Below are 26,087 nucleotides of genomic sequence, written 5' to 3'. Positions count from 1 at the left end.
TGATGTTAATGTTAGTGTCTTTTCATTTGCCGGCACTTGGTAAAAGAAGTGATGAAGGAATATTGTAAAATTCAAAGCATACACAATCTAACACTGAATACCTGAACATAGTACAATAACTATACAATTAATATAAAAAGTAGCCTATGTACTTTGATTTTATTAATCTTTGTTATAATTATTGCACTAAAAAAATAGTATTCGCCACTAGCCCACCAAATATTTGAAGTTTGATTTTCAACTTTAACGGAAATCAAAATGAAACAAAAAAATATTTAGCCGAGGAGAATTACATTGCTTTAAATGGTGTCAGTATGATAGCTTTGCCAGATTTAAATATTGAATGATTATATCTTGATTGAAGAACATTTTTCCACAATGGCTTTCTCTTTAAAAATTTTTATGGCAAACTACCAACACTAAAATCCGATGTATCTATTTTGCGGAAATAACTTCATCACACGATCTACAATTCTACTTGCTTTTTTATTGGATATTCCAATTGGCTTTGGTGTCGATTGCATTTTAGTTTGTATTTGTGCATGTCGATGCATGTTTGTATTTTGTTATGTAATTATATATGTCTGGAAATGTTTAAATACATTTTCACTGAAATTTGGACCTGTTTGGAAGAATTCAATGAAAAAATTATCAGCAACAAAAATCCACGATCTAAGCCTACACAATATAATGTCAACAAAACATCCCATTCAATCAAGTGATCCGTTTGCGGTCATGAACATGATGTGAAATTTTGCAGTATTAATTAATGCTTATATTACACAATCATATGATTCCTCATTATTTAGTATACTTTTTGGATTAGATCAAGCGGATTCAATATTAATCAGGGCTATGAACCCCACATCACCCAATAGAGGACTTAGAATGTCGAGGTCTAAATTTTTGCTAATATCTAATGTTGCTGGATACAATCTCCAGTTTAAAAATCGTCTTTAATCATCATATTTTGCTTGCTTATTCAACATACCGGTATTGCTATCAAAACAAAATCAACTGGTGCATTTGTCCAAAATGAGTCATGAATTATATCGGGCATGAAAGTTTACATGCGAAATAACTTCCAATGTTCCACATGAGCACAAGATGCAAAGTCCCCCTCCCTCCCAATTAGAGTGAGTCATTTTTTTAAGCAATATCAACGCTAGAGTAGGTTGAGTTGTGTATGAGTTTGTTTTATCTATTTGCAAGCTGCTATAAGCAAAACAGACCAGTCAATTGTGGAATTTTAAGCAGACGTTTCTACGTGTCAAGGGGCAGTCTTCCCATACCGTACTATCAAAACAACTAGGTCATGATAAACCAAGCCAAGTGTTGTCTTTGTACTTTCAACAATTCACAACATGAACGAAACATGAACATGTAAGTAAAAGTATCTTTTTTTTAAACGTACAATGCTAATAAGGCTCTATGACCAGATTTTTTTAATTTATGGTGAAAGGCAATCCATCAATGAGCAGTGGCATGTTAAAAAACACTGTCCAGGATAGAACATTGTGAGAAACCGTGGGACACGTGAAGCCAATGTATTACAATTGTGCTATTGGCATCGTGTCATTAGATGAGGAATCTTTTTTTAAAGAAATCTCACAAAGCAGCATGTGCCGTGTCCCAAAGAGCAGCCCATGTGAAATATCTTTCAAGGACTTCAGAGAAATCCCTCAAGCAGCCTTTTTTTATCCTTTAAGCAGCCGGGGTCACAATTTCTCACAAGCTCTGCAATGGCAATGCCGCTTTGCAATAAAACCAATATTACTTATTAATTATCTGGGATAAGATTTATCCGAAACAAGTGCAAAGCCCGATTTCATTCGATGTTTTGTTCAGTTGTTTGTAACTGGGCTAAGATCATCGTCTTTCACTTGAGAACCCAATTTGGAGTTATACATTAACTGAACGATGTTAAGAACATCGTGTAATTAGATGAAATATTCATTCAGAAACCTCACAAAACCGTGTGATTGACCAAAACTCATGTTTTACAACATAAGTTGATGTACTTTCCCATATGCTCTGTTGTATTTCCCAATTATATATATTGTTTATCCACAAAGACCATATAAACTAGTTTTTATTTTGTTTAACACATGGGCTTTCGTGACCAATATCATCCATATTAGAGTTTTTTTGGGGTTAGATCGCGTAAATATAAATGTGTCGTTAAACCCGCCACCACCTGACATCAAATTAGTAAGGTTTGTCACGGAAACAGAACATGCCAATTCGTTACTAGTACAGCACACCGGTGTGTTGGAGAGCATATCCACAACATTAATAATAGGAGTACGACGTTTCACCAGTAATTACACCCATCTTTATCAGGTGACAGTCAAGTCTAGATGTGGAGGGAAAAACCAGAGGACCCAAAAAAAAAATCCACTGACCACGGGAAAAACATGCAAACTCCAAATATACAGGTGTCAGGGTCGGGATTGAATCCACAACCTCTCACATATCAGATGAGAAAATTAACATTTTGCTACCTCACTATGCTTGAAAACCTGGTTTAAAAACTGATGGCTCCTCAGATTCAAACCCAATATATAAGCATTGGTGGGTTTGTGCTCTGACTCATGGTGGCTTCGTGCTCTGGCCACCTTAACTTTTTACAAAGTCTTAAAACAGCAGGGCATGTAGCCGTGTGAAAAAATTTAGGACAGCATATTTGATAGCCATGGTCATTATCATTGCTTACTATCACAGGTGTTCTGACTTTTCGTGTTGTACATGCGAAATACATTTTTTGCATTAATTTGGCATATCTGGGCCATATTACATCGATGTTCGATGCCACAAAGGCCAAAGAGATTAAGCAGTTGGAGTACTCTCATTGATGTGCCAATCAATGTCAACTAAGACGATGGCATATGTTTGCAGAGAAACAGCAGCCAAACTATTACATATCTTGTGAACAGAAACTTGACACTTGATATCAATTAGTTTACACAGAAAACCTCACTTTCGCAATGTTCAGGGCATCACTTTACACTCAAGGATTAACAATCCCACGTGGTTCTGCATGCTTATGTGTATTTCATCCTGATGATTCAGGTAACAGGGGGAAACTATGTCTCAAAAGGCATTGCTTGGGAAGATGCACAGCTATTGTGGTGCAATGTGTGAACGTTGTTAATTTGATTATTGTGATACTAATAGCGGAGATTTAGAACTGTCACTTTCTCTGACATCGAAGTATTTTAAATGTTGTTTTTTGTACAAAAGTGCATTCTTTGTAAAGTAAACAAGCAATTCTAATAATAATAATAGTACAATTTGTAATGCGCGCAAATTTGCAGACGTAGTGGCCGCAACTCAGAGGCGCGGAGCCAAGCTCAGAGTCGCTCAAAAGCGTGATTGTAGAGGTGAGTTTTTAAGTGTCTCTTGAAGGAGGCGATTGAGGTGATGCTGCGAATGTGCAGAGGGATATCGTTCCAGACTGTTGGGGCTGCCACCGAGAAGCGGCGCGTAGACATGACCATCCTGGATCTTGGTATCGAGAGGAGGTCGTGAGTCGCGCTGCGCAGGCATCTGCCGTGTGCTGAGCTGCAAGTTGTCAATAATGAAGAAAGATACGGCGGGCAGGCAGATATGAAGGCATTGTGGCAGAGGCAGGCGGTCTTGTATGTGACCCTACTGGCAATGGGGAGCCCGTTGAGAGCGCGGAGACGAGCTAGTGAGTCGAGGCGGGGATGAGTGTGGGCAATGACGACGCGTGCCAGGTTATTTTGTAGTCTTTGAAGTTTCTTTAGGTTGCCAGCGGAGGTCCAGACAAGGACGGAGTTACAATAGTCAAGGCAAGACCCAACTATGCAACATGCCAAAGTGTTGGCAATTTCATTAGATATGAGAGGACGTATGTGTCTAAGAGCCTTCAGGTGAAAGTTACATGAGCTGATGATATGGTTGGTTTGACGGTCGAAGGATAAAGTTGAATCTAGGATGACACCGAGGTAGCTGAAGTGGTCGGTGAACTTGATGCTGTGACCGAAGATGTGTATGTGTGTGGGGAGTGCTGCTGAATTGAGACGTTGCTTGGTACCTAACATGATGGCCACTGACTTTTTCGGATTAAGGGCTAGGTTGTGTGCAGTGAACCATTGTTGCACGGCGGTGGTACATTCCGAGAGCCTCTCGAATCCAGATGCATTGCTAGAATCGATGGCGGTGAATAGAATCGTGTCATCCGCATATGAGTGATGCTTAACACCGAAGCTTGCAATGAGCCAGCCGATCGGGGAAGTGTAGGCTGTGAAGAGCAGGGGACCTAGAACAGAGCCCTGGGGAACCCCGCATAATGCTGTTGTTTCAGGCGATGTGGACATGCCCACCCTGACTGAAGATTGCTGGTCAGAAAGGTACGAAGCTATCCACTTGAGTGCTGAGCCGCATATACCGAAGTCGGATTTCAGGAGGGAAGTAAGGAGCGAATGGTTGATGGTGTCGAAGGCTGACGAAATGTCCAGACTTACAAGTGCGACTGTTGAGCCGGAATCAATGATCGTTAAAATGTCATCGAGCACTCTAGTGAGTGCTGTTTCTGTGGAATAGTTTTGACGGTAAGCTGACTGGAAGTAGCAGTAGTTTGCGGAGGAGGTGACGTGTGGTTGTAGCTGGGCGAGGGCTAGTCGTTCAAGGAGTTTAGAGAGGTTCGAGAGGTTAGTGATGGGACGATAACTAGATGGGTCATCCGGATCTAGATTTGGTTTCTTTAACAAGGGAGAAACCAGGCCAGATTTGAGGTTGGACGGAAAACACCCCGAAGAGAAGGAGGCATTTGCGATGTTCCTGATCATGATGGCGAGTTCCGGAGCACATTGCTTGAACAAGGAACCTGGGAGCACGTCGAGTGGAGATGACTTCAAATGAAGTGATCCAATTAAAGCGAAAACGTCTTTTGTAGACACATGCTTTAGCGTAATTAGAAGAGTGTCTGGGTTAGTGCTTACAATTTTAGGTACCATGAGCGGGGTACAATGGTGCAATGTGTCAGTAGACGTGCACGAGTTTGCGACGGCGATTAGCTTGTTGTTGAAGTAAGTATTAAAAGAGGTGGCAAGTTTCAGTGAGGCAAGGGGATCGCTAAAAAAACTGCTAGAGTGATTTACTAAAATTTGTTTTCCAACCTAAATTGTAGTTTTCTTTACAAGCTGTATCATTGACTAATGGTATATTACATGATACTAACATAACTATGTAGCTATGAAAAACGGCCCATGCCCGAAACGTCACCAATTATATGTTTTCTTTTAACGCAGTGTTATTGACAAATGTGTTGAGTTTTGTATTGCTTCTGCTTGTGCACCACTACCAATGTGACATTTCCAAATAAATAATGATCCATTGTCTGATAAAAAAAACAGAAATGCATATTCATCTGAACAAATGAGGTGTCCAGCCCTCATTGTGTTTTATGTACTGTATGTGCATGAAATATGAAAATTTCAATGAAAAAAACATTTGTACATAATTCAGGAACATATATAATACTTGGCCATATAGTCCCTGCTTTGAACACAAAATGAAATACATTGTGAAGTGTACCTATTACCGTGTGCTTGCATATATATTAAGATATCTTCTAAAACATGGTTATTTTTTATCTTATCCAAATATTCTTGCACAATTAGGGTTGTTTTTTTGTGCTTATTGAAATCTGGGCTTTTTGATTTACATTTAAAAAATAATAAGCAGCGGACGCGTAACATTACATCCATGTAAATTGATTCAAAGAACATCAAAGGAGATTCCGTGGATGACAAACATGATCAATGACTCCTTCTCCAGATGTTTTGTTAAGCGACTCCCAAGGTGATCACCACCATTTTCATAACAAAGAAAATGTTGCTCATGTGTCAGCAGGTATGCAATTATATATGACGACACTTGAACTAGAGACCAAATATCTGAATGATAAACAAAACAGTCACATTCTGCCTGACCACAAATACTAGCGCTGTATGTCGAACGGTGACATGGCCAAGAGCTAAAGCGTATGCAATGTGTTGCTGAGGTTCGCAGTTTGCCCTAGTTAATACTGCAGGTATATGCCACACAGTGGACGTTAAATGTCCTGTGACCTTTTTTTATTATAGATGTAATCGCTTTTTAATTATTATTAAAAAAGTCAAACACAGAGCGCGAGCGACGGGGAGGGGGAGTACAGACACCTCAAGTGCGACAAACCACGGGGCCAGGTGCCCTCGGGATAGGGAACGGGAAAGGTGGCTGGGCTCATTCTGCGACCTTCTTCAAACAGAAGAGTAGGCCCTTTCGTGCCAGCGTCACATTTGACAAATTATCCACAAATTACTCAATCGGGATCACACGTAGCAATCATCACTCCATCCTTAATGCAAAACTACCGCAGACTGTCCTTCTGTGAGACAGCGGCTTCGCGATGATCGCTTTGCGCTATGAGAATGACGTGAACATCAAACGTGCTAATGATTTGATTTGAAGGCGAACTTTGGCAATGACGAAATGCTTGCGGAGGCTGCGGTGGCTGCTTGTGCATGCCGGCTGTGTACAAGCTTGCGGAACACCCACCTGAAATCGGAGCCGATGCGGGTGGCGTGTTCTGGCTCCCCAGGGTCAGGGCAGCTGCTGGAAGCCTGTGTTATTCCACCCTCATTCACTTCCAGTGCCAAGCAGCAAAGGGGACATCAACAATTCAAAGCAGAATTTTCACAAACAGCACACACTGCATTCTGATTCAGCATAAAAAAAACATCACCTGCCCAGTAAACGCAAACGGCGATGTAAACGCAAGCTCGATGAGTGTGCCTCGAATGCATGGGTGTAATTTATGCGTAATGCAAAAATGAAAAATGTGAGACAGTTTAATAATCTTAATTAAATATGTTAATTAGATCTAAAATATATATATGTCCACAAGTTTGGATATGTAGTCAGAAACCCCAGGCAATGCCTGGTTTTAATTAATTCTCCGTGAAGGAGCTTGCCTTGTTAACAGGATGCCATATTTTAGTTGTGCACCCAGTAAAACATGGAAGAGGAAGGTAATCAAAGTGTGTAAATACACGAGTTAAGAATAACGTCAAACGATACCGAACAAAGTATATTCGCATGCAATATTAATGCAAGAACACCGCCAACTTACACACTGGCTGCTTCTGGTTGATGTCCTTGCTGGGTGGTAGCTTCACACCGCGTGACTTCAGATCAACTGCTCTTTTCACTGCCAGATGAGACGACGGACAGTGACACGAGCACACTTTGAGAACTCGAAAGGGTTAAATAATGCACGCGCTATTTTCGCACAACAGGCGGCATATCCGCATCACACATTCACGAAGATGAAGGAGCAATAAAATTGCTCCTGGAACATGTACCCATGTCAACTAAAGCGGCGTTAATGTAACTTCTGCTGAATTATTGCAGGGGTTGTTCGTATTGCAGTGCATGTTATGTAATTTGGCTGGGGAAAATACAAATAAAACGCAGGTGAGGCAGACTTTTCTAACTGATGGTAATGTTCATAATTTCCTAACTAGAACATTCCCATGTTATTCACAAAGGATTCGTTCTGGAGACGCTCGTGAATAGCACATTTTGCAGTTAATTAATGACCTTAAATGAATACGTAATAAGCGATTACATATTCTTTTGGCATCCTCTGGTCTAACACCGTTTGAGACTAGGCTCGAACGAAAGCTGTCTCTGGTGTGGACCAATCAGTTTCAAAGACAATGCATATATTATCAGAGTATGTTTTTGGTTTGCATTCTGACCACAAGTATTGTGGTTAATGCAGACATGATTCCTTGTAAAAGGTTTCAGTTTGGTGTTTTAACATCTCAACACCTGTTTTGTTGCCAGAAAAAAGGGGAAAACTTATTCTCATATTCTATGGTTCTTTCGGTAAAGTTACGTAGATAGAAAAAAATTACAATAAAATAATAAACATAAAGTGAATAAAAAATATCACGACGTTTCAATCGCAACATAAGCGGTCATCATCAGAAATGTCGTGATATTTTATTCACTTTATTTTTATTATGTTATTGTTATTTTTTCTATATATGTGACTTTACCGAAAGAACCATAACATATGAATTCATGCAGTCACGAAAGTTTTAAGTCAAAGAGATTAAATATATGGAAATTATCATAAAACACAAACAAAGAAATGTTTCTTAGAATAAACAAAGAAAATAAATCTTAAGTAAAGAAATATTCTTAAACTATTATATTAAAAAATAGCTTATAAATGAACTTAACAAAATTTAGGATGATGTTGTGCAGTAGCATCATCACTTTATCTCATCACTTTATCTCTCTCTCAATGCAGTCGTGTAGAATTCCAGATGCAATTCGCGGATAACCAAAGTCGTGGATAACAAGTTCGTGAATAACAAGGGAAGACTGCATGTAACATTTCTGTTTCTTGATCACATGAGTGGAAAATTCTAGTTTTTCCGTGTTCACTTCTGTAGACAGAATGATTGTAAAAATATGCATTTTTTAATTCCGATATTTGATTTTATTACAAATGATGACCATACAATTGCACGAATAGTGCATATATAGGCAGGTGAATGTCAATGTGTCACACAATGACAAGGAAACGCTTCTGGATTATAATTCCTCTTTGCACACAAAATCACTTGCTTTGGAAACACAAATTTTGCACAGAATTATCGCAAACCATGCTGAACATGTACCATGACTTTTATTGTATCTCGTCACAACCTTTCAAGCTGCCGGGAATTGCACACCCCCCGCGGATTTACAGTTTGCAAAAATGCTCATGGGGTCACGTTGGTGTGCGTTGCCGTGTCACGGTTCAGCACGTGTGGCAATGTGACAAAAAATGAAGCGAAAACCCAGCAGACCAACACACGGGGGAGGGGAGAAGGGGAATTAGCAATAGGGACAGAATGGCCAAAGGGGGTAGCAGAGACACATGCATGAGGAATAGCAATAGCATTTTCAACCTGTGTAAAATATGGCCATTGATTGTGGCCCGGAGCCTATCGTGCTGTATGACAAAATATAAAAATATGAACCAGACAACGCTTCTATATTTAACTTGAAATTTCATTTAAATGTAGCCAAGCGGAGAGAGTGATTCAAAATGGTGAGAAGTCACACACGCTACATGCAAACAATGTCATCAACCGTGAGCACAGACAATTTTATGCCAAAGCATATTTTAGACTAAACAACGTGCAGTTTATTCCTCCTCTATTCTTTTTTTTATTTTTTCACCCAGGAAAGCCTTTCTCTGAGTATGCTAGTTTCTGTCATAGGGGGTAATGTTACAAATAGTTTTTGTTTCTTCACAATTGATTAACTTGCGGGTAATTTTGCGAATATGCCACACTTTACAACATATAATCCTCTACGTGAGGAGAGTCAACAGGTTGCTTAATACCATTCTATGGTAAGTAACCTGATAGAAAATAAACATTTATATTCGGGTGCATGCAAGGCAATAGCTCACACCAATTCACTACATTCACTGGGTGACAAACAGTAGCCTTCTCGTAGTCCACCTGTTACAGGTTTTCACGTTACCTTAAACACAACGAATACCCTCAAACTGGTTGAAATGGGAGCCGTTAATAAAAAATCCAGATATGACCAACAGAGCTAAATGCCCCAAAAAAGGCCGTAAACCTCAGGGACAACGACATTGACATTGTCGCCTTACAAGGGGGGCACGCGTTGAAGGCAGCGCGAGTATGGCAAGTTAAAGAATAACTAGTTACACCCTTGTTCCTGCCATCTATCATCCTAAGCTGGCCTCACTACTCTTGTCAAGCAACACCTAATAGACTACTTTTAAGTCATCCACCACAAATGATGGCACGTCAAAAAATAACTGTCACAGCTGACCATGTGACGGTCATCAATGTGTATATAAGCCTCCGAAGAAGGAATGTCTATCACCACCTCCACCAGCAGCCACTCGCCTGGCTATATATATGTGGGTTACTACAATAACCACAACACACAATGGGGTCTACTCAAATAATGACAAAGATGGAAGAAAACTTGAGTAATGATCGTCACCCAAAACAGTCGAGCACATTTCACTCACCCTGATGGATGTAAAGAAAAACTATAAACCACACGTTTTCTTCTTCTTACAAGCCAAGAATGGATATCCACTAATTGCTTTACTAACAATTTTCCAAAGAGTCAACACAGACCGTTAATCATGCACAGTGTATAACTGATACCAGTCATAATCTGAAAATCATGGCCGTGGTGGATGTTTAGAGAAGGACAACTCGCCCAGCTACGAAAAATAAACTGAAGCCCAATCGAAGATTCTGGAGCCAAAGCCTAAAATCTTCCATAAATTCATAAAAATTGTGGCGCCTCCCACAGAAAACAACATCCCAAGAGGGTATCAGAAAATCTATATGGGATGTCCATAACCAGAAACAAAACAACTCTTGAAAGACTAAATCAGACCGGGTGACCAAGATAAGGGCAACCCCACTCTGCTGGAGTCCCTGAACACTGCACAAAGAAAACGTTGGGAAGAAAATACTGCAGAACTGGACTTCATACACTCAAGTCATTAAGCTCGGCAGCTCTTCCAGAATCTAGGTGCCTCAAAACTACCAAACGCAAATACCATTAAAAATCACAGCAGGTACTGTGACTTTCCACATTCTGTCTTGTCCGAGAAGCTCACCCAACAAGTTGTTCGGAAATAACTCAACATTACCTTGAGTGAGCAACCACAAGCAAAAGATCTAACAAGACCATACGCTGTAGCTGAAGATATAGGTGTCCTCGGGGCCACAAATTCCAACAAGGCACTGAAATAGTATGACTTGTGTTCCGAGTCCCTAAAGAACCTGGGACTATATGGTCAACAATGGCTTGCAAACCTCTTCACCATCAGACAGGACAGGGAACATCCTGATAGAATGGAAGCAAGCCAATTTCATTGTCATTCTGAATACCAGAAAGCCACAAGACGTGCCCTCTAGATCCAGGGCCAATATCCCTCTTATCCTCCACCTCCATGCGGATGGAACATGCCATGCATTTCAAACTTTCCCCCAGATTGTTGCCTTCACCACCTTCGTTGAAGCTGGTTTCCAGTGCCAACAGAAAACAGGGGCACAGCAGCGATTGACCTCTCTACTGCCTATGAAACTAATTGGAATCATGGCCTGCTGCTCACCAACTGTACTTTGAGGGTATATCTCGCTGGTAACACAGCCGCAAGAAGAATATGAATGATACTCATACTCTTAGGTTTTTTCGGTAAAGTCACGTAGGTAATAAATTTAAATTAATAAAAGTAATAATAGAATTAAAATAAAATAATAAATCACGACGTTTCGGAGGCAACACAAGTCTCCGTCATCAGGTGGGACTGTCACAGCCAGATTTACTGTATCAAGATGGCCTCCCTCAAGGCTAGGTACTAACACCATCAATATTTTTTTTGAGGCAACGTGCGGGCCCGTCACATCACGTTGTGTCGCGTAGTCGAACCGTCAACATGAGCTTAACTGGTTATAGAAAGCAGTGGGTAGAAAGATGGTAAGCAGGCCCACTGCCCTAAACTCACACCATCAATATTTCATCTATATATAAGTGACCTGCCATGTACGTTATCATGCAAGTTCATATATGTAGGTGATATAGTCTTTGCTGCATATGGTACAAACCTCGAGAACACTACCAATACTCTAAAAGCAGATACAACTGTATTTGTGGCATATTTCTGTCACTGGAGACTGACCACATTCTTACAAAACCACCACAAGTCTTTTTCACTTGAACAATCGTGCACGGCTGGGTACATACGGTGTGAAAAAAGTTCAACATACATACAGCAGATGCCACGGTATCTAGGGGTTATCATGGACAGAAGGCTGACCTTCAAGCCCCAAATAAAACAAGGTCTGTAAATAAATAAATAAATGACCCTGCTACAGAACCTTGCTGCAAACTCCCTCTCTCTCACTGATCTACTCAGTGGAAGAGTCACTGTGCTCCAGCCTGGACCGGAGTTCATCCACAAAACTTGTTGATTGCACAATGAAATAACGCAATGCACAACAAATCCCCTGGCTCCCTGTTCTGGTGAACATTCTGCCAAAAAATATTCATAGACGTTCAAACTGATTAGCACGGTGAGCTACGTACGGTCCGGAACAAGTTAAACATACATATATACCACGGAGTTTACACATTTTCTTACCAACGAAAATCTACTCATCAACCAAGACCTCAACAATGTACCGCACCACCAACTCATGTCCTGATCCCCTTTATTGTATCATCCTGTCACCATCCTATAATCTCACCCGGATCTGGATTAACACTGGCGAACAGAGTTGAACAACGTGGGCATCCAGAATAAACACCTCATTCAAGATCTAAACAGTGCACCTCCTGGCTTTGAAATTCCTCCTCGAAGATACTGGTGTACCATCAATCCCATGAGTACATAAATAGGCCGATGTGTAAATCTTCTTCGTAAAAACGACAAGCCACAGTGCAACTGTGGCGATGCAATCCAAACTATGTACCGTACCGTGAACTACTGTGGGCTGTACTCCTTCAATGGAGGAGGAATAGCACAACCACACAAACTTTCTCCTGAAACCATCTGGTGGCTAGCAGACCTCGACATTGCTATTCAGCTCATGAATTTATTGGAAACGCAATAATGCAAGAGAACAAATAACTCAACATTGTATCACTGTGAATAACCTATGCGTGCATGCTCACATACTCCCAGAAATTCGGTGGTCAGAGATTCATTTGCAGAGATTTTTAATTACTGACCATTAAGAGTGTGCTCCTAATCTCAGCTCGTTACCTGTATAAAAGACACCTGGGAGCCAGAAATCTTTCTGATTGAGAGGGGGTCAAATACTTATTTCCCTCATTAAAATGCAAATCAATTTATAACATTTTTGACATGCGTTTTTCTGGATTTTGTGTTGTTATTCTGTCTCTCACTGTTCAAATAAACCTACCATTAAAATTATAGACTGATCATTTCTTTGTCAGTGGGCAAACGTACAAAATCAGCAGGGGATCAAATACTTTTTTCCCTCGCTGTATTATAGGCACACAATAAAAGAAAGTTTAGAATACATAAATACGTGAACACTTTATTTTATTATTAATTGCATGCCTGGTAAGGGCGCCATTGTGGTGAGATGTTGAGCACCTCGCCTGGTATACAGGAGTTTGCAGGTTCGATCCCGACCCATGACTCCTGTACATCTGAAGTTTGCATGCTCTCCCCATGATCGTGTGGATTTTTCTCTGGGCCCTCCAGTTTTTCCCTCAACATTTATAAACATGCGTTTAAAATACTAGGCCGCTATAACTGTCCACATGATATGCCACTTTGTTGAGCTATCATTGTGGCTATGTCGCTTCTGAAAAAGAGCTATATAGCTGAGTGGGCCTTACCTGTTAAAAAATGAATGGTTGACCTCACATAAACAACTTTTAGGTAGGTATATTATGGTGCTTTAAGGCTTGGCCACTCTTCATTGCTCAGAAATGAAATTACGGCATGAATCAAGTTCAATCTTGAAATTTGTTCAGGCTAATATATACTTGGTCATGCACACATTAACAGATAGAAGGGAGCAGTTTATGGTATATGAACTCACTGGTGGGCTTCATTTGAATGGCAGTCAATGAGTGCATGACCAATGTTTTTATGCACAACTAGGACAATAACGTGACAGCATTGCAAATGGACACAAATGACAATGGTATTACCAATAAGGTTTTTTCACAGCAAATACTATGACTTATAATAGATGTTTCATTAGGCCACGTAATAATGAGGGTAAATTTATGTTATAAGACTTTTGCGCACTTGTTATAACCGAAGTTATAAGAGTTGCGCGTTCATACATTTAGTTACTTCCTTGTTTCAACATCCCCCATGCAGGTGTTTTACGCGGAAATTATTATTATTTTACAGATGCATAATGACTGACAGACTTGGGTGTCTGCTGTGGCAGAACGTGTGTGTCAGGGGGAAGGCTGCAGAGTTGATTTTGAAAAAAAAAACTGATTGGTAAACAATATTGAGGGAATCCATGGAGAAAAATAGAATAAACTTCAATCAAGCCAATAGTTAAAAATCAACTGCGGCTTGGAAATATATTATCAGGTGATATATATTCCATCATAAACTATCATAACACTTCTTCAGTAAAAATAATAATGCTCTCCTGGTACAGGACAGTATTATCATGGGTAGTTATAATGAATAATGCATACAATGTTAATGATTGCCCCTGATAAATTAGAATACAATTAGAATTCATTGTAATAGCACCTCCACTTTTTCCTGGGGTATACACAAATTGTAATATGTATTCACAGTAAAGACATGCATATTATTTTGCCACTTTTTATGAATTTGTCCCGATCATGGGCAATGGCTACATCTTGATCTCTAAGGCATTAATCCAGCAGTAGATTGCACATGGCAGATGATGACAAATGCATTAAAAAAAATCTTATAAACTGAATATTACAACTTATTCACTTTGCCAATCTAACCGGATTATTTTTTTTACTAAACATTGTGGCAGTGAACCGAATGTTCTGTTCATATAAAATATCTAAACACTATACATGTAACAATTCATACATGCATAATTAAAAATCTATATTTAAGCTCAAAATACGTGCATCAAATGTTCCATATAAGAATACATTATTAACAACGTGTTAGAATTATAAGAAAATGTTAATGTTAGGCTAATGGACAGAACAATATACTATAAATTACAGAACAAATGAGAAAAATGCACCGGGGACAGTATAAACATGATTTAGAAACGTCATATATGAAATTGCGCTGTGAATTCTAATTTGGGGGAACATTGAAGGGTTGGGGGAAGGTGAGTCGTATGTATGTCTAATAGTTACCGGATGTAATGACGAGCATACATTTTTACGGGAATTGTTTTTTTTTAAAGCAAAGTGCAGATCGTGGCAGACGATTTTATACCTTGGTATTGTGCGCTGAAACCTCGCTGGCGACGGTCCTTGTCCGACATGAAACGAAGACGCATCCAGTTTTTGCTGCTGATGATTGGAGAGGGTAAATTCATTCCCGTCAACCTGAAATTGAGAAATTCAGAATAAAGAAAAAATCGAATGCATCGTGATCACTGTGTCACAAAGAACAACAGAGTGTTGTGCCTCCGGGCCAACGGAAACATTTACCAATTTACAGGACAAACGTCGCATAGCACGCGTGCTGTTATAATGCAGATGCTGTGAATGAACAGGTTGGAATTCGCGAACATCGATAGAAAAGTGCAGCCCACACCATGCTCGAATAGGTTACTGGATAAAACATCAAACTGCTTTAAACGTGGGGCAAATTCTTAACTGTGTTTGAGAAGTAAGAAAATGCACGTGCGATTAAGAATGTATCACTGTGTGTGAAAATGTTTGAATTTTTTAAGAGTTACAACATATTGCAGTTACACCAAGCAGTGCAGATGTGTGATGGTCTGATATGCGATGCTGTAAGTCTAGCATTGGTCAGTCAAATTCAAAACTAAAACATTGATTCACGAAGTAATCAGACGTTTAATAATTGTCTAAACTGTCCGAGTGATTTTGGTAAAAATTACATAGCCTGGCATGAATAAAAAAGGCCTTTAGTTCGGATTATAATAATATGATGGAATGGAGTTGCTGGATGTGGAGTGTCATGGTATTCCAGGCTCTAGGGCCTGCGCATGAGCACTCTCGTTAACCAATGGTTTTGAATTTCGATTTAAAGCTTTCTTGACTGCAGGGATTCATCTTCTTGGTTCTTTCGGTAAAGTCACGTAAAAGGGAAATAATAAAATAATAAAAAGAAAAAACTAATTAAAATAAAACATAATAATGTATTTTATGAGGTTTTATTTTTATTATTTTATTATTTCCCTTCTACGTGACTTTACCGAAAGAATCAATGGTTTTGAGTTGTGAAGAGTAGACCTAGAGAAGATTAATGGAGAACCCGGGGAGGGGAGTAAACTGAAACCCAAGGGGAAAGATAGGCAAGGGTTAGCCCGTGAAGACTTTGGTCAAAAGTGAGTGCAATCTTGAAGGTGATTCTGGACTGAATAGGTAGCCAGTGGAAGAACCATAACATGGGTGTAATATGATGACGCGTACGGGTATTAGTGAATACTCTTGCAGCTGCATTTTGAATGCAGTGCACATGTTGTATGAGAAATTAAGGAAGAAGAAATAAGAGAAAATTGCAGCAGTTTAGCCTGGAAGTAAAAAATGCATTAATTATTGTTTCTGCAGCCAAATCGGAGAGACAGTTGTGGATACGGGACATTTTGGGAAAATGAAAGTAAGGAAATGTGGGAAGAACAGGAGAAGTTGGAGTCCAGAATAAAACCCAGATTTTGCGCCTGTTGACTAACATAGAGATATAGTAAAGCAGACGAACAGTAAATTGCTGATGTTGTGAGGTAGAATATTCCCTCGTCATTCATTAGCTTGCTATTTGCGATTTTTGCTATCTGCAAATCGTATCTGGGACTCTACATGACTCCACCGAGAGCGATACATAAAAATTGATGAGAAACAGTGATGAATGTGATGCGAGAAAGTGATGAAAGTAATTAAGAGATGAGAGAGGTAGAGAGAGAAAACGTATCGAAGCTGTATAGAAGCATCTGCAGACGTTCTGTGTACGATATTCGTAGGCCAATATCTTTATCCGGGAAACGTGCTATTCACAAGGGTCTCCGAAATGTATCTCTCGCAAATAACGAGGCCATACTCGAATAGATTTTTTCTTCATTGTGTGCTAAAAATGTAAACATAACACAATAAAAGGACAAGGATAATGTTTGTCAATTTCCAAATAAAAGGCGATGCATTTTAACGTAAATGCATCACCTGCATCAATTTGTAAACACTGACACAATTTCTACAGTTCTTGCCATATATCAGCTTCATTTATTTAAATATAAATTCGACATTTTTTTTACATCCTCAGAGGACTAAAAATACATCAAGTTACTCCTCTTCTCATTTGCAGTTGTGCAAGGGCACTTTAATAAATAATAAAGTTCTATCTAGTGGCCAAATGTGGATAAAAATATTGTACGTTAGTGGTCATACTTCACATTTTACATAGATTTCCCAAGACTGCACTGACATAAGTTATATCATTATTACATGTCTCTTTACTTCACCTAACACCTTTGTTACACAGTCTATTGCTTCTATATAGGTACACACTCATCTCATTAAAAAAAAACTATTAATCGACAATGAAAACAAAAACATAATCAAATGCCATGGATGTTTAAATCCTCATCAACTCATAAGATGACTAATAAGATATATAAAAAATACTGAAGAACAGCATGACCTAATCTTAGGCTAAGTCAAAAGCATCACACTCTATTTATAACTCACACATCTACAGTGCACATATATTAGTCGTAACTATTGATTTTTTTTTCAAAAATGTGGGAATGTGCATCATTTGAATCTAATGCAGATCTACAAAAGGACCTTGCATATACTGCAATTCCAATAACATTCCTAAGAAAGTAATTTCATATATGCTCTAACTGCAAATCATAAGTTTCAATATATTTGACATAAATGGTAGGACTTAAATATTTAAGCTGACTATAAAAAGAGTGAAATTTAATTAAATAAAATATGCAAATAACCATATTAAAAACTTAACATTTTTACCCACATAAATTCCGTGGTTAATGATAGCGAGATGGAATTGATGGAGTGCTGAAGCCAAGGATAATTTGCGAGCGATGCTCTCCTTTTGATGGATTTCATCAAAGGTCACTGGCGTGAAAAGAGCCATATACTGATTCTCTGGGTTATTAGCACTGCTCACTGGGCAAGTGGCTGCAATGAACATGCCACTCACTTTCACAGTGTAAAGTAATCTGTCAAGGACCATTCACGTGGTTGACTTTTCTGTTTATGAACAGGATTCTGTCAGTCACGTGAAGACGTCTATCCTGCAATTCTGCAGAATGTGGCTCGCGATATTAACGCCCATTTAGCATGCTTTACATTTAGTCAGGATAACTTTGAACATTAACATACACGCACTTATAAAAACAACGTGCAGCTTTATATACATTTTTTTGGGTACAATTACTAAGAACAACTAGAGTACACATTCTAATTGTGAAAGGGAATTTGCCAAATATGAATATTATTCAACTATCTCACAACATTAATCATATTACAGATAGTATACCTGCCAGCAGAGCTAAAACATTCCTTATTGAGGCTTGTATGTTTTTTTATTCATCAAAAAAGCTTTTATGAGTGAATTAAAATATTATTGTTTTATTCCAAAAGGGTGGGTCATGCACGATTGTTAAAGTCACAAATGACCATACCTTAAAGAAGTACAGAGTAGTCTCCATTAAGGTTCCAGCAATGATGCTATTTCTTAAAAGGAGCTCATAGCTTTTTGAGTCAGTCAGTTTATTTTCTTTCAATGGCAAGCTGGCGAAAATGGCTGAGCGTGTCACATTGATTATACTCTTGTACACATTACTTAGTATCTTCAACTTTTCATATTTTAACGACGTACAGGCAATTTGTTACAACAATAAAAAAAACCCGCTAAATGCAAATAGCACTACAGTACAATTAACTACTCCGAATACCCAAAACCGCGATTACACACCCAGCGAATATTAAGGGTTTGTTGTACACATTCGTATACTGTTTTGTTACCATACCAACTACCAGTTTAAAACTTAACGCGTAAACAAATCCTAGAATGGGTGACCAAATACTTAATTCTAGATTTGAAGCTTTCGTGACTGCAAGGATTCATACTCTTAGTTCTTTCGGTAAAGTCACGTAGGTAAAAATTAAATTAAAATTAAGGGTTTGTTGTACACATTCGTGTACAACAATAAAAAAGAATTAATAAAAAATAAAAACAACATTGTTTTTATTTTTTTATTAAAAATAAAAACGATATTGTTTTTATTAAAAACAAAAAACAATATTGTTTTTATTTTTTTATTAATAAAAAAAAACAATATTGTTTTTATTTTTTATTAATTTTATCTACGTGACTTTACCGAAAGAACTAAGAGTATGGACCAAATACTTGCATGGACCAAATACTTGTTTAAAATACGCACAAGAATACCAACAGTTTAGACATGAGCGGACATTGGTATGCATACAAATGTATAGTATGCAATAGTAATACATATGTGATAGTGATATATGTTTCATATGCATTTCAGGCAATGTTCTGTTTTGCAACCAACATCAAATACAAATTATTATCAAATGCCCCCGCCCCCCCCCGACATAGCCAAGACACGGTATTGTGGTTCCAGCTTGTTATAAAGCTTTGAAGTTTAAATATACATGTAGAGGGGTGTAGGCAGCGCAGTAGAAAAGGAACCTTCAAAACGCATGAGAACAAAATGTGATGACAGTGTATAGAGACCGGAGATTGTAGCCGTTGCCTCACCCCTGCGCCCCTTGGCTGCTATTTTTAGTATATTGCAAAGCCAATTTAGCGTATGTAATAATATGACACGGAGACCATCTGAGTTGCATTTGTCCTTTTTTGTGTTGATTATCAGGTGCATGCGGGCGCTTTGAAACACACGCCTATAAAGATATGCACTAACCTCTCCGGCTGTTTAAGCTTTAAAAAAAACACCGTCACAATGAATTGCATATCAGTCGTATATAGCTCAACATAGAATAATAATATCCTATGGTTTAGTAACCTTCTGAAACGAATGCATCCAGGAAGCTATATGCTGTGCCTGTCAGTGCTCTTTAAGGAGAAAAACAATACTTCTATTATGGGAACTAATTTCTGCGCCATATCAAAATTGATGTTTTTGGAGGTAGGAATCATATCTCAACGTTATACCTGGAAAGATGTGTCTTAATTTGTAAGGCAGGTCATTTTAGTTTCTGAAAAAAAGTTGCATGCGAACATTATTTAGATTTAGTTTCACAAACACACACACACAATAGTGATACAATATATATATCACTATTATGTAAGAAGAGCATACATAAATAGGGGTATGCAGTCTATGGAGGTATTTGTATGTGTGTACATACTGTATGATATTCACTAACAGGACTTGCCATAGACATTTGTGGGTAGAGTTAGAATTATCATATCCACATCATGTTAATTTTCAAAGGTCTGCACTTTGTATTATTACATTTTACGATGAAATGCAAATGCTTTGAATTTCGGGATGTCACATTAGCATGGTAAGGCCTTCATATATTTGTAGATTTTACATAGCTGATATTGGTAATGCCAACCAATACCATAACCAGCGATTCGCCACTAAGTGACGGTGACGTCCCCACGGCGCCTGTGCCAGGCCAGGTGCACTATTGGTAATAATGCAGGCAGCCACACACACACCTTGTATGAATGGTGGATGATTACCTCCCTCTTAATGAACCACATCAAAAAGCAGATTGATAGTATCTGGTATAATATACACCTGCTCGAGCAGACAACGCACACAATTCTGCAGAGACCTAATTAAGTAGAACTTCTACACATGTGCCAATGCCCTCAGGGTTTATACAGTGGAGGTAACGCCATTAGACTCTGCCTGTATAGTGATAACTTCTTTCACGTTTTCCAAACTACATTATTACCAGCATGTCGCAAATAAAGCATTGTATACTTTGGCCAAGTTCATAATACATTTTATGTTTATAAAACAGAAAAACAATGAAATTAATGACAAACGCAGTTCTGTATTGACATATACAGAAGACTTCAAAGAGCACACAGGATGCTTATAGTGCCCTTATAGGAGCAGAAAGAGCAGGCACCTTCTAGGCAACTGACAAATAAGGCAACGATGGGAATGGATGAGTAATGAGTGGCAGAGACCAGTCGCTCTGATAGAAACGTGTGAAATGAATGACAGGAAATGTATGCTCATACATTGACGTATACGAATTATACAATTCTGATTATATTATGCATTTGCCTAATATAGTAATAACACTTATTAAAGCAATATTTAAACAGCTACTTATTAAAGAGAAAAAAATCCGCAAAGGCCAAATAGTTGGTACAGCTGAATCCTGAAGCTATAATGAACATTGCATGGCCAACGTTACTTTTGGAGCTTACAAAGCACGTATATAAACAAAATAGGTCACCCATAGGTATTTTAACATGTTATTACTTTGGAATTAATATAAACATACACATATACGCATAAGGAAAAAAACCTGAGATTGCTGTCAATGCCGTGTTCATCTTTCTTCGAAGCATTCGTACAGACCTTATAATTAGCCTTTTTTTTGGTGCTGCTTGTTATTTGTAATTATTCGATCTATTCAAAGTCTGTACTAATATCTGGTCCTACTTATGCTTGAAAAAATGTCTGATATACAACCCGGGTGATCCAAATGGCCATTTCATTATGGCTGCAATCAGTCGGAGTCACCTTTAACGATGACCTAAGGGTACACGGGACAAAATGTTAAACACTGTAGATTACCCAAGGAGGATGAAGGCCTTGGACCCATTGCATTCATAATTGGGGGAAAAAATAGTCCAAATGAACAGTCAGCCTTGCGTGCAAAAAAGAAAGAGGCACTAGTTGGACATTCACATTGGTATTTTGTAAATACAAAATGCATGTTTGATTGGCATGCATCAAAAACACAAATTTTATATATATAAGATTATCTCTAAGGAATCTGCAATCCATGCACAATTCCAATTAAAGTACACATAATATAGGAAGAAACTACATTCGATTATAGAGTACACTAGCTCAGATCTAACCTCAATGTCTTGCTTCCTTATTATTTGGTTCTTTCGGTTAAGTCACGTCTAAAGATAAAATAATAAATTAAATTAAATAATAGCATACGACGTTTCGATTGCAACACAAGCAATCATCATCAGGTATAATGAAATAGCGACACAAAATCTAACCAGAAAACTATAGACAGACATATTAGCAGACAGATATCACCAAGATACATGGAGGGAGCAACACAGGTAATAGAGAGGGGTGATCATCTCTGTGGGGTGGCCTTAAATAGACAGAGGGGGGAGGAGGCAGAGAGAGGGAGGGGGCCAGAGAAAACATTTGCATATCAATGAGTGGTCAAAAAACAAGGCTCTGCAAGTGCGATGACACGGCAAGCAAGTCTGAGAATCAGGAGAAGGACAAACTAAAATTCAATAACCTAGTAAAAAAAATTAAGATTGTCTTCCTTCCTGTCCCTTGAACCCCATTCTTTGTGCCGGGTAGATACTTTGGGAAGAGCAGGGCGAGGTTGAATGACACGTGGGTTTTATTTTTCTCTCAGATCCGTGAGAGCCATAGAGTGGATCTATTGAAACAGCTTAAATGGATAATGGTCCTCTGTGACTTCAAAGTTTAGGACAGCTGCTTTAAAAGTGCATGCATATTTGCATTTACGGTAGTGATTAAAGTACCAATTAATGTGAAACTTTAAGAATAAACCCATAATTGGCATACTATTACGCTTAACAAAATCAATCTGCTTCTAATTTACTTTGAGAAGAACAATAATGAAAACTGGTAAAATACAATCGGTTTGAAAGGCTTCCATTAATAATACATTTGCAATAGGCATATCACGTGTATTCATCAAAAGGGAAACTGGCGTATGTGTGACCATGAAGTACTGGCTACATGCACAAAGCCTGTCTCTAAAAACCAAGTGGATGCTTTCATAAAATAAATTTCCAATTTAGCATATGAATCAACACAGTCAGCTGTAGTCCAGTCGGTTATGAAGAGAGATCTTTGACAACATATGTCAATGTGACAAGAGGGGAAAAAACCCTGGGAAACCCCTGGAGTGTAAATAGTGAGTTGGATAATGTGACTGGGTAATAAGCAACATCAGATGAAGGATTTAGCTAATGGTTCGGCCTGCCATAATTATTGCAGAAGTGTCTGATTGTTACAGCCCTAATTAACAGTCGTATAATGGGATGTCATGTAGCTTGGCTGGCCATTCCTATGGATGAGCGCGATAATGGCTGTATGGATAATGGTCTCCAGAGGTTTGCATATTGTTCAGCTGCAGAACATATTACTGTAGCCGTTGATAACCCAATGCTTTACAAATGTCAACTCTACCTGAAAATTGTGAAATGTCATTAGTACATTAAAAATAAAATATATATTCGTTGCACAGCCTATTCAGTATGCATATATATATATATATTAAATTTAAACTAGGGGACAATATAACCCATGTTAGCCACTTCCAATTTCAAGCTATAATAAACCGAACATAACTTCCTATACTCTTTGGTTCTTTCGGTAAAGTCACGTAGGTAGAAAAATAAAATTAAAATAATATATTACAACGTTTTCAACGCAACACAAGCGGTCGTCCTCAGGCGGAGAAAATAATCCAGCAGTGGAACTGCTGAACCAGGAATAACACAGCGAGAGTGCTGTTACAACAAGACGTTATGTACAGTATGTTGGCCAAGGACAAGCAGGCGGAGTCCGAGCTTGAAAGGAATTCCATCCCCGCATGCAAGCACGTCAGTTGTGTTAATGGGGGAGATTAGGGAGAGAGAGATTAGGGAGAGAGATTAGCATGAAATGAGCTTCAGTCGCCGCATAAGAGTATCGTCCCCGCATATGTGCATATTAACACTGTATAGACCAATTACCGCCATGATGGCTAAATATATTTCCAAAGGAAAACATACGTCAAGATCAATAGGTCATCAGAGCAAATGTTGTTGATTTCACCACAAGTTACTATTGATTACATGCATTCACTAAATCCTGAGCTTTTGTGAAGTTGATACTCTAGCTTCAAACTCTGCCCTGACCCTATCTCACCATCTGACGTTTGATCTTCCTCTTGGTTGCAAATCTTTGGATGCCACCCCAATTCCTGTCTTGCTGACCTGGTCTCCTCCATCCCACACACGTTTTCCACCTCTTGGCAACCTCCCTTTGCCAATTACATGGACAACGCTTTCTTGCCGAGTTATACTTTGTATACTCTATCCTTTCAAGAAATTCCTGAACATTCTCCACATGCACGTCCATTCAAAAGGCAGGAGTTTATTTTCTCGCTACTTTGTTGCAAGTCACATTCTCTGACAAAGACAAAAATCTCCCCTAGAGCCTCAACAGACTGAATGGGCAAGTGCTTTTAGCGATCACCAATGAAGGCCGGGACAGCACACGAGGAGGTAGGTAGCCAGCACCATGCCCGGCCGCCTTTGTCTCCAGAGTGCTGATCTTTTACACACCTCACCAGGTAATCATTTGAGGCCGAGCCGACTTAGGGGAGGCCCAGAACCAGTTCACAAAAGTTTCACTGGTGTCGACTGTGAGCGGGAACCAAACCCGGGTCGCTGGGTTCGTAGCGCAGTGCGCCAACCGCTATACCACCACTCCCCGCTTTGACCCACAAAGTAGCACAGACATTATACACCTACATCTGTTAACATGAATGTACAACCCCAGTGTCCAGCCTCATTGCTTGAAACTTCCTAAACATGAAATGCTGCAGCCAAGGACCAAACTCAAAAACCTGCATTATTCGCCACGCACTATGAAGTGACTGAGTCTTTAAGTTGCAAGTGACTAATTGTAATCCATGGAGGATTTGCTGTCTCTACACTCTGCGTGGTTTCATTGAACAGATAATCACAGCACCAAATAACGTTAGTGATAAGACACACTGCTGCTCAACAGTAGTTCTCATCTAAAGCTACTCTGATGTTTCTCTTTCTATTCGTACACAAAGCCTGTGCCTCATCATACAAATGCTTAAGCAGTATGCTGATCTTGCCTGGCATTATTTAACAAACTAAGCTTTCAATCAAAATACATTGTTATAGATAAAATAAAAACGATTGTCCTTGGTTACCCATGTACTACATCAAAAACACAATTTTTTTCTAAGAATGTTTATTTCAGATATTTATATTCACAGCCCCCCTTCACCATATATATATAAAATGACGCAACAAAATTATTTTTAAACAAACGAACTTGATAAAAACACACAAGAAAACTTGTCCCACTGTTGCTTGTCTTTGTGCCAAGTCAATATAAATTGTAAAGCAAGTAATTTTCAGGTTGGGTTTCTGATGCTGGGTGATCTCAAACGCTTGCATGAGCACATGGGTCCCTTGTGGATGCCCAGCTCAGGTGCAAGAAATCAGGCTGTGTTACCAAATAATTGGAAGAGCAGTGGCAAGTGCCAACTTGTATAGGCCCTCCTCACCCCATCAATCCTATCCCACGGTGCATTCAAGCATATAAGGCCACGACACACAAATACAAAAAAACATATCTCACTCTTAGTGGCACTTACAGGCCACAGAATAACGCAGCCTATGTCTCCCCTATGGATGGTGTTAAACAGCAAGAGCTGTTTTCATATCAACAACTACAGGTTTCAACAAATATTCACAAGAAGAGAACCACTGTATTCCCAATAAAACATTTTCACCACTAAATGAAAACATTTCGGAAAGTTACATTTCGCCAATTGTCCCACCGAAAACACATGTAAACCCATGCGTGTAAAATGTAGAGTGTGCTTTAAACATAAATCACTCTGATTTATTCTTTCATTTCTCCCTCTCTTTGTTGGTTGAAAAACATTGAGCATGTCATAGTTTCCAATGTGAACTTGGAGTAGTTATGCTATGATTATGACTGTTAATTAATATGATTAAATTAATCAGTAGAAAGCATTATTTCACTTGTTAAATACGATCAGATGAGAGTATATCTTCGATTCAGTATAGGTAAAACTAAATATCTCACTTTCTAAAAGCCGTGTACTTGTTATGCACATTGTTAATATATCTTCTTGGTTCTGTCGGTAAAGTCACATAGAATGGAAATAATAAAATAATAAAAATAAAACATAATAAAATAATTCTCACGACGTTTCGGCCACAACGTCATTCAGACTCTATATTCTCGACAGACCTATTCTTCACCTGAGGACGGCTGCTTGCGTTGTGGCTGAAACGTCGTGAGAATTATTTTATTATGTTT

At 38.8% G+C, this 26,087-nt stretch overlaps 1 protein-coding gene across 1 annotated transcript in view; it reads right to left on the bottom strand.

The window, feature by feature from the left end:
- Positions 1-26,087, bottom strand: part of LOC133344241 (CUB and sushi domain-containing protein 3-like) — a 403,210-nt gene that overhangs the window by 215,495 nt on the left and 161,628 nt on the right. Inside the window, 3 exon segments of the mRNA XM_061554305.1 lie at positions 6,568-6,655; positions 7,142-7,219; positions 15,017-15,129. Coding sequence (XP_061410289.1) covers positions 6,568-6,655; positions 7,142-7,219; positions 15,017-15,129 — 279 coding nt within the window.

This window comes from Lethenteron reissneri, chromosome 19 (genome assembly GCF_015708825.2).
Source record: "Lethenteron reissneri isolate LAM-NWPU_2019-01 chromosome 19, ASM1570882v1, whole genome shotgun sequence".
NCBI lineage: Eukaryota > Metazoa > Chordata > Hyperoartia > Petromyzontiformes > Petromyzontidae > Lethenteron > Lethenteron reissneri.
The sequence above is the reverse complement of the archived record's forward strand: the minus strand, read 5'-3'. Positions and strand labels throughout refer to the sequence as shown.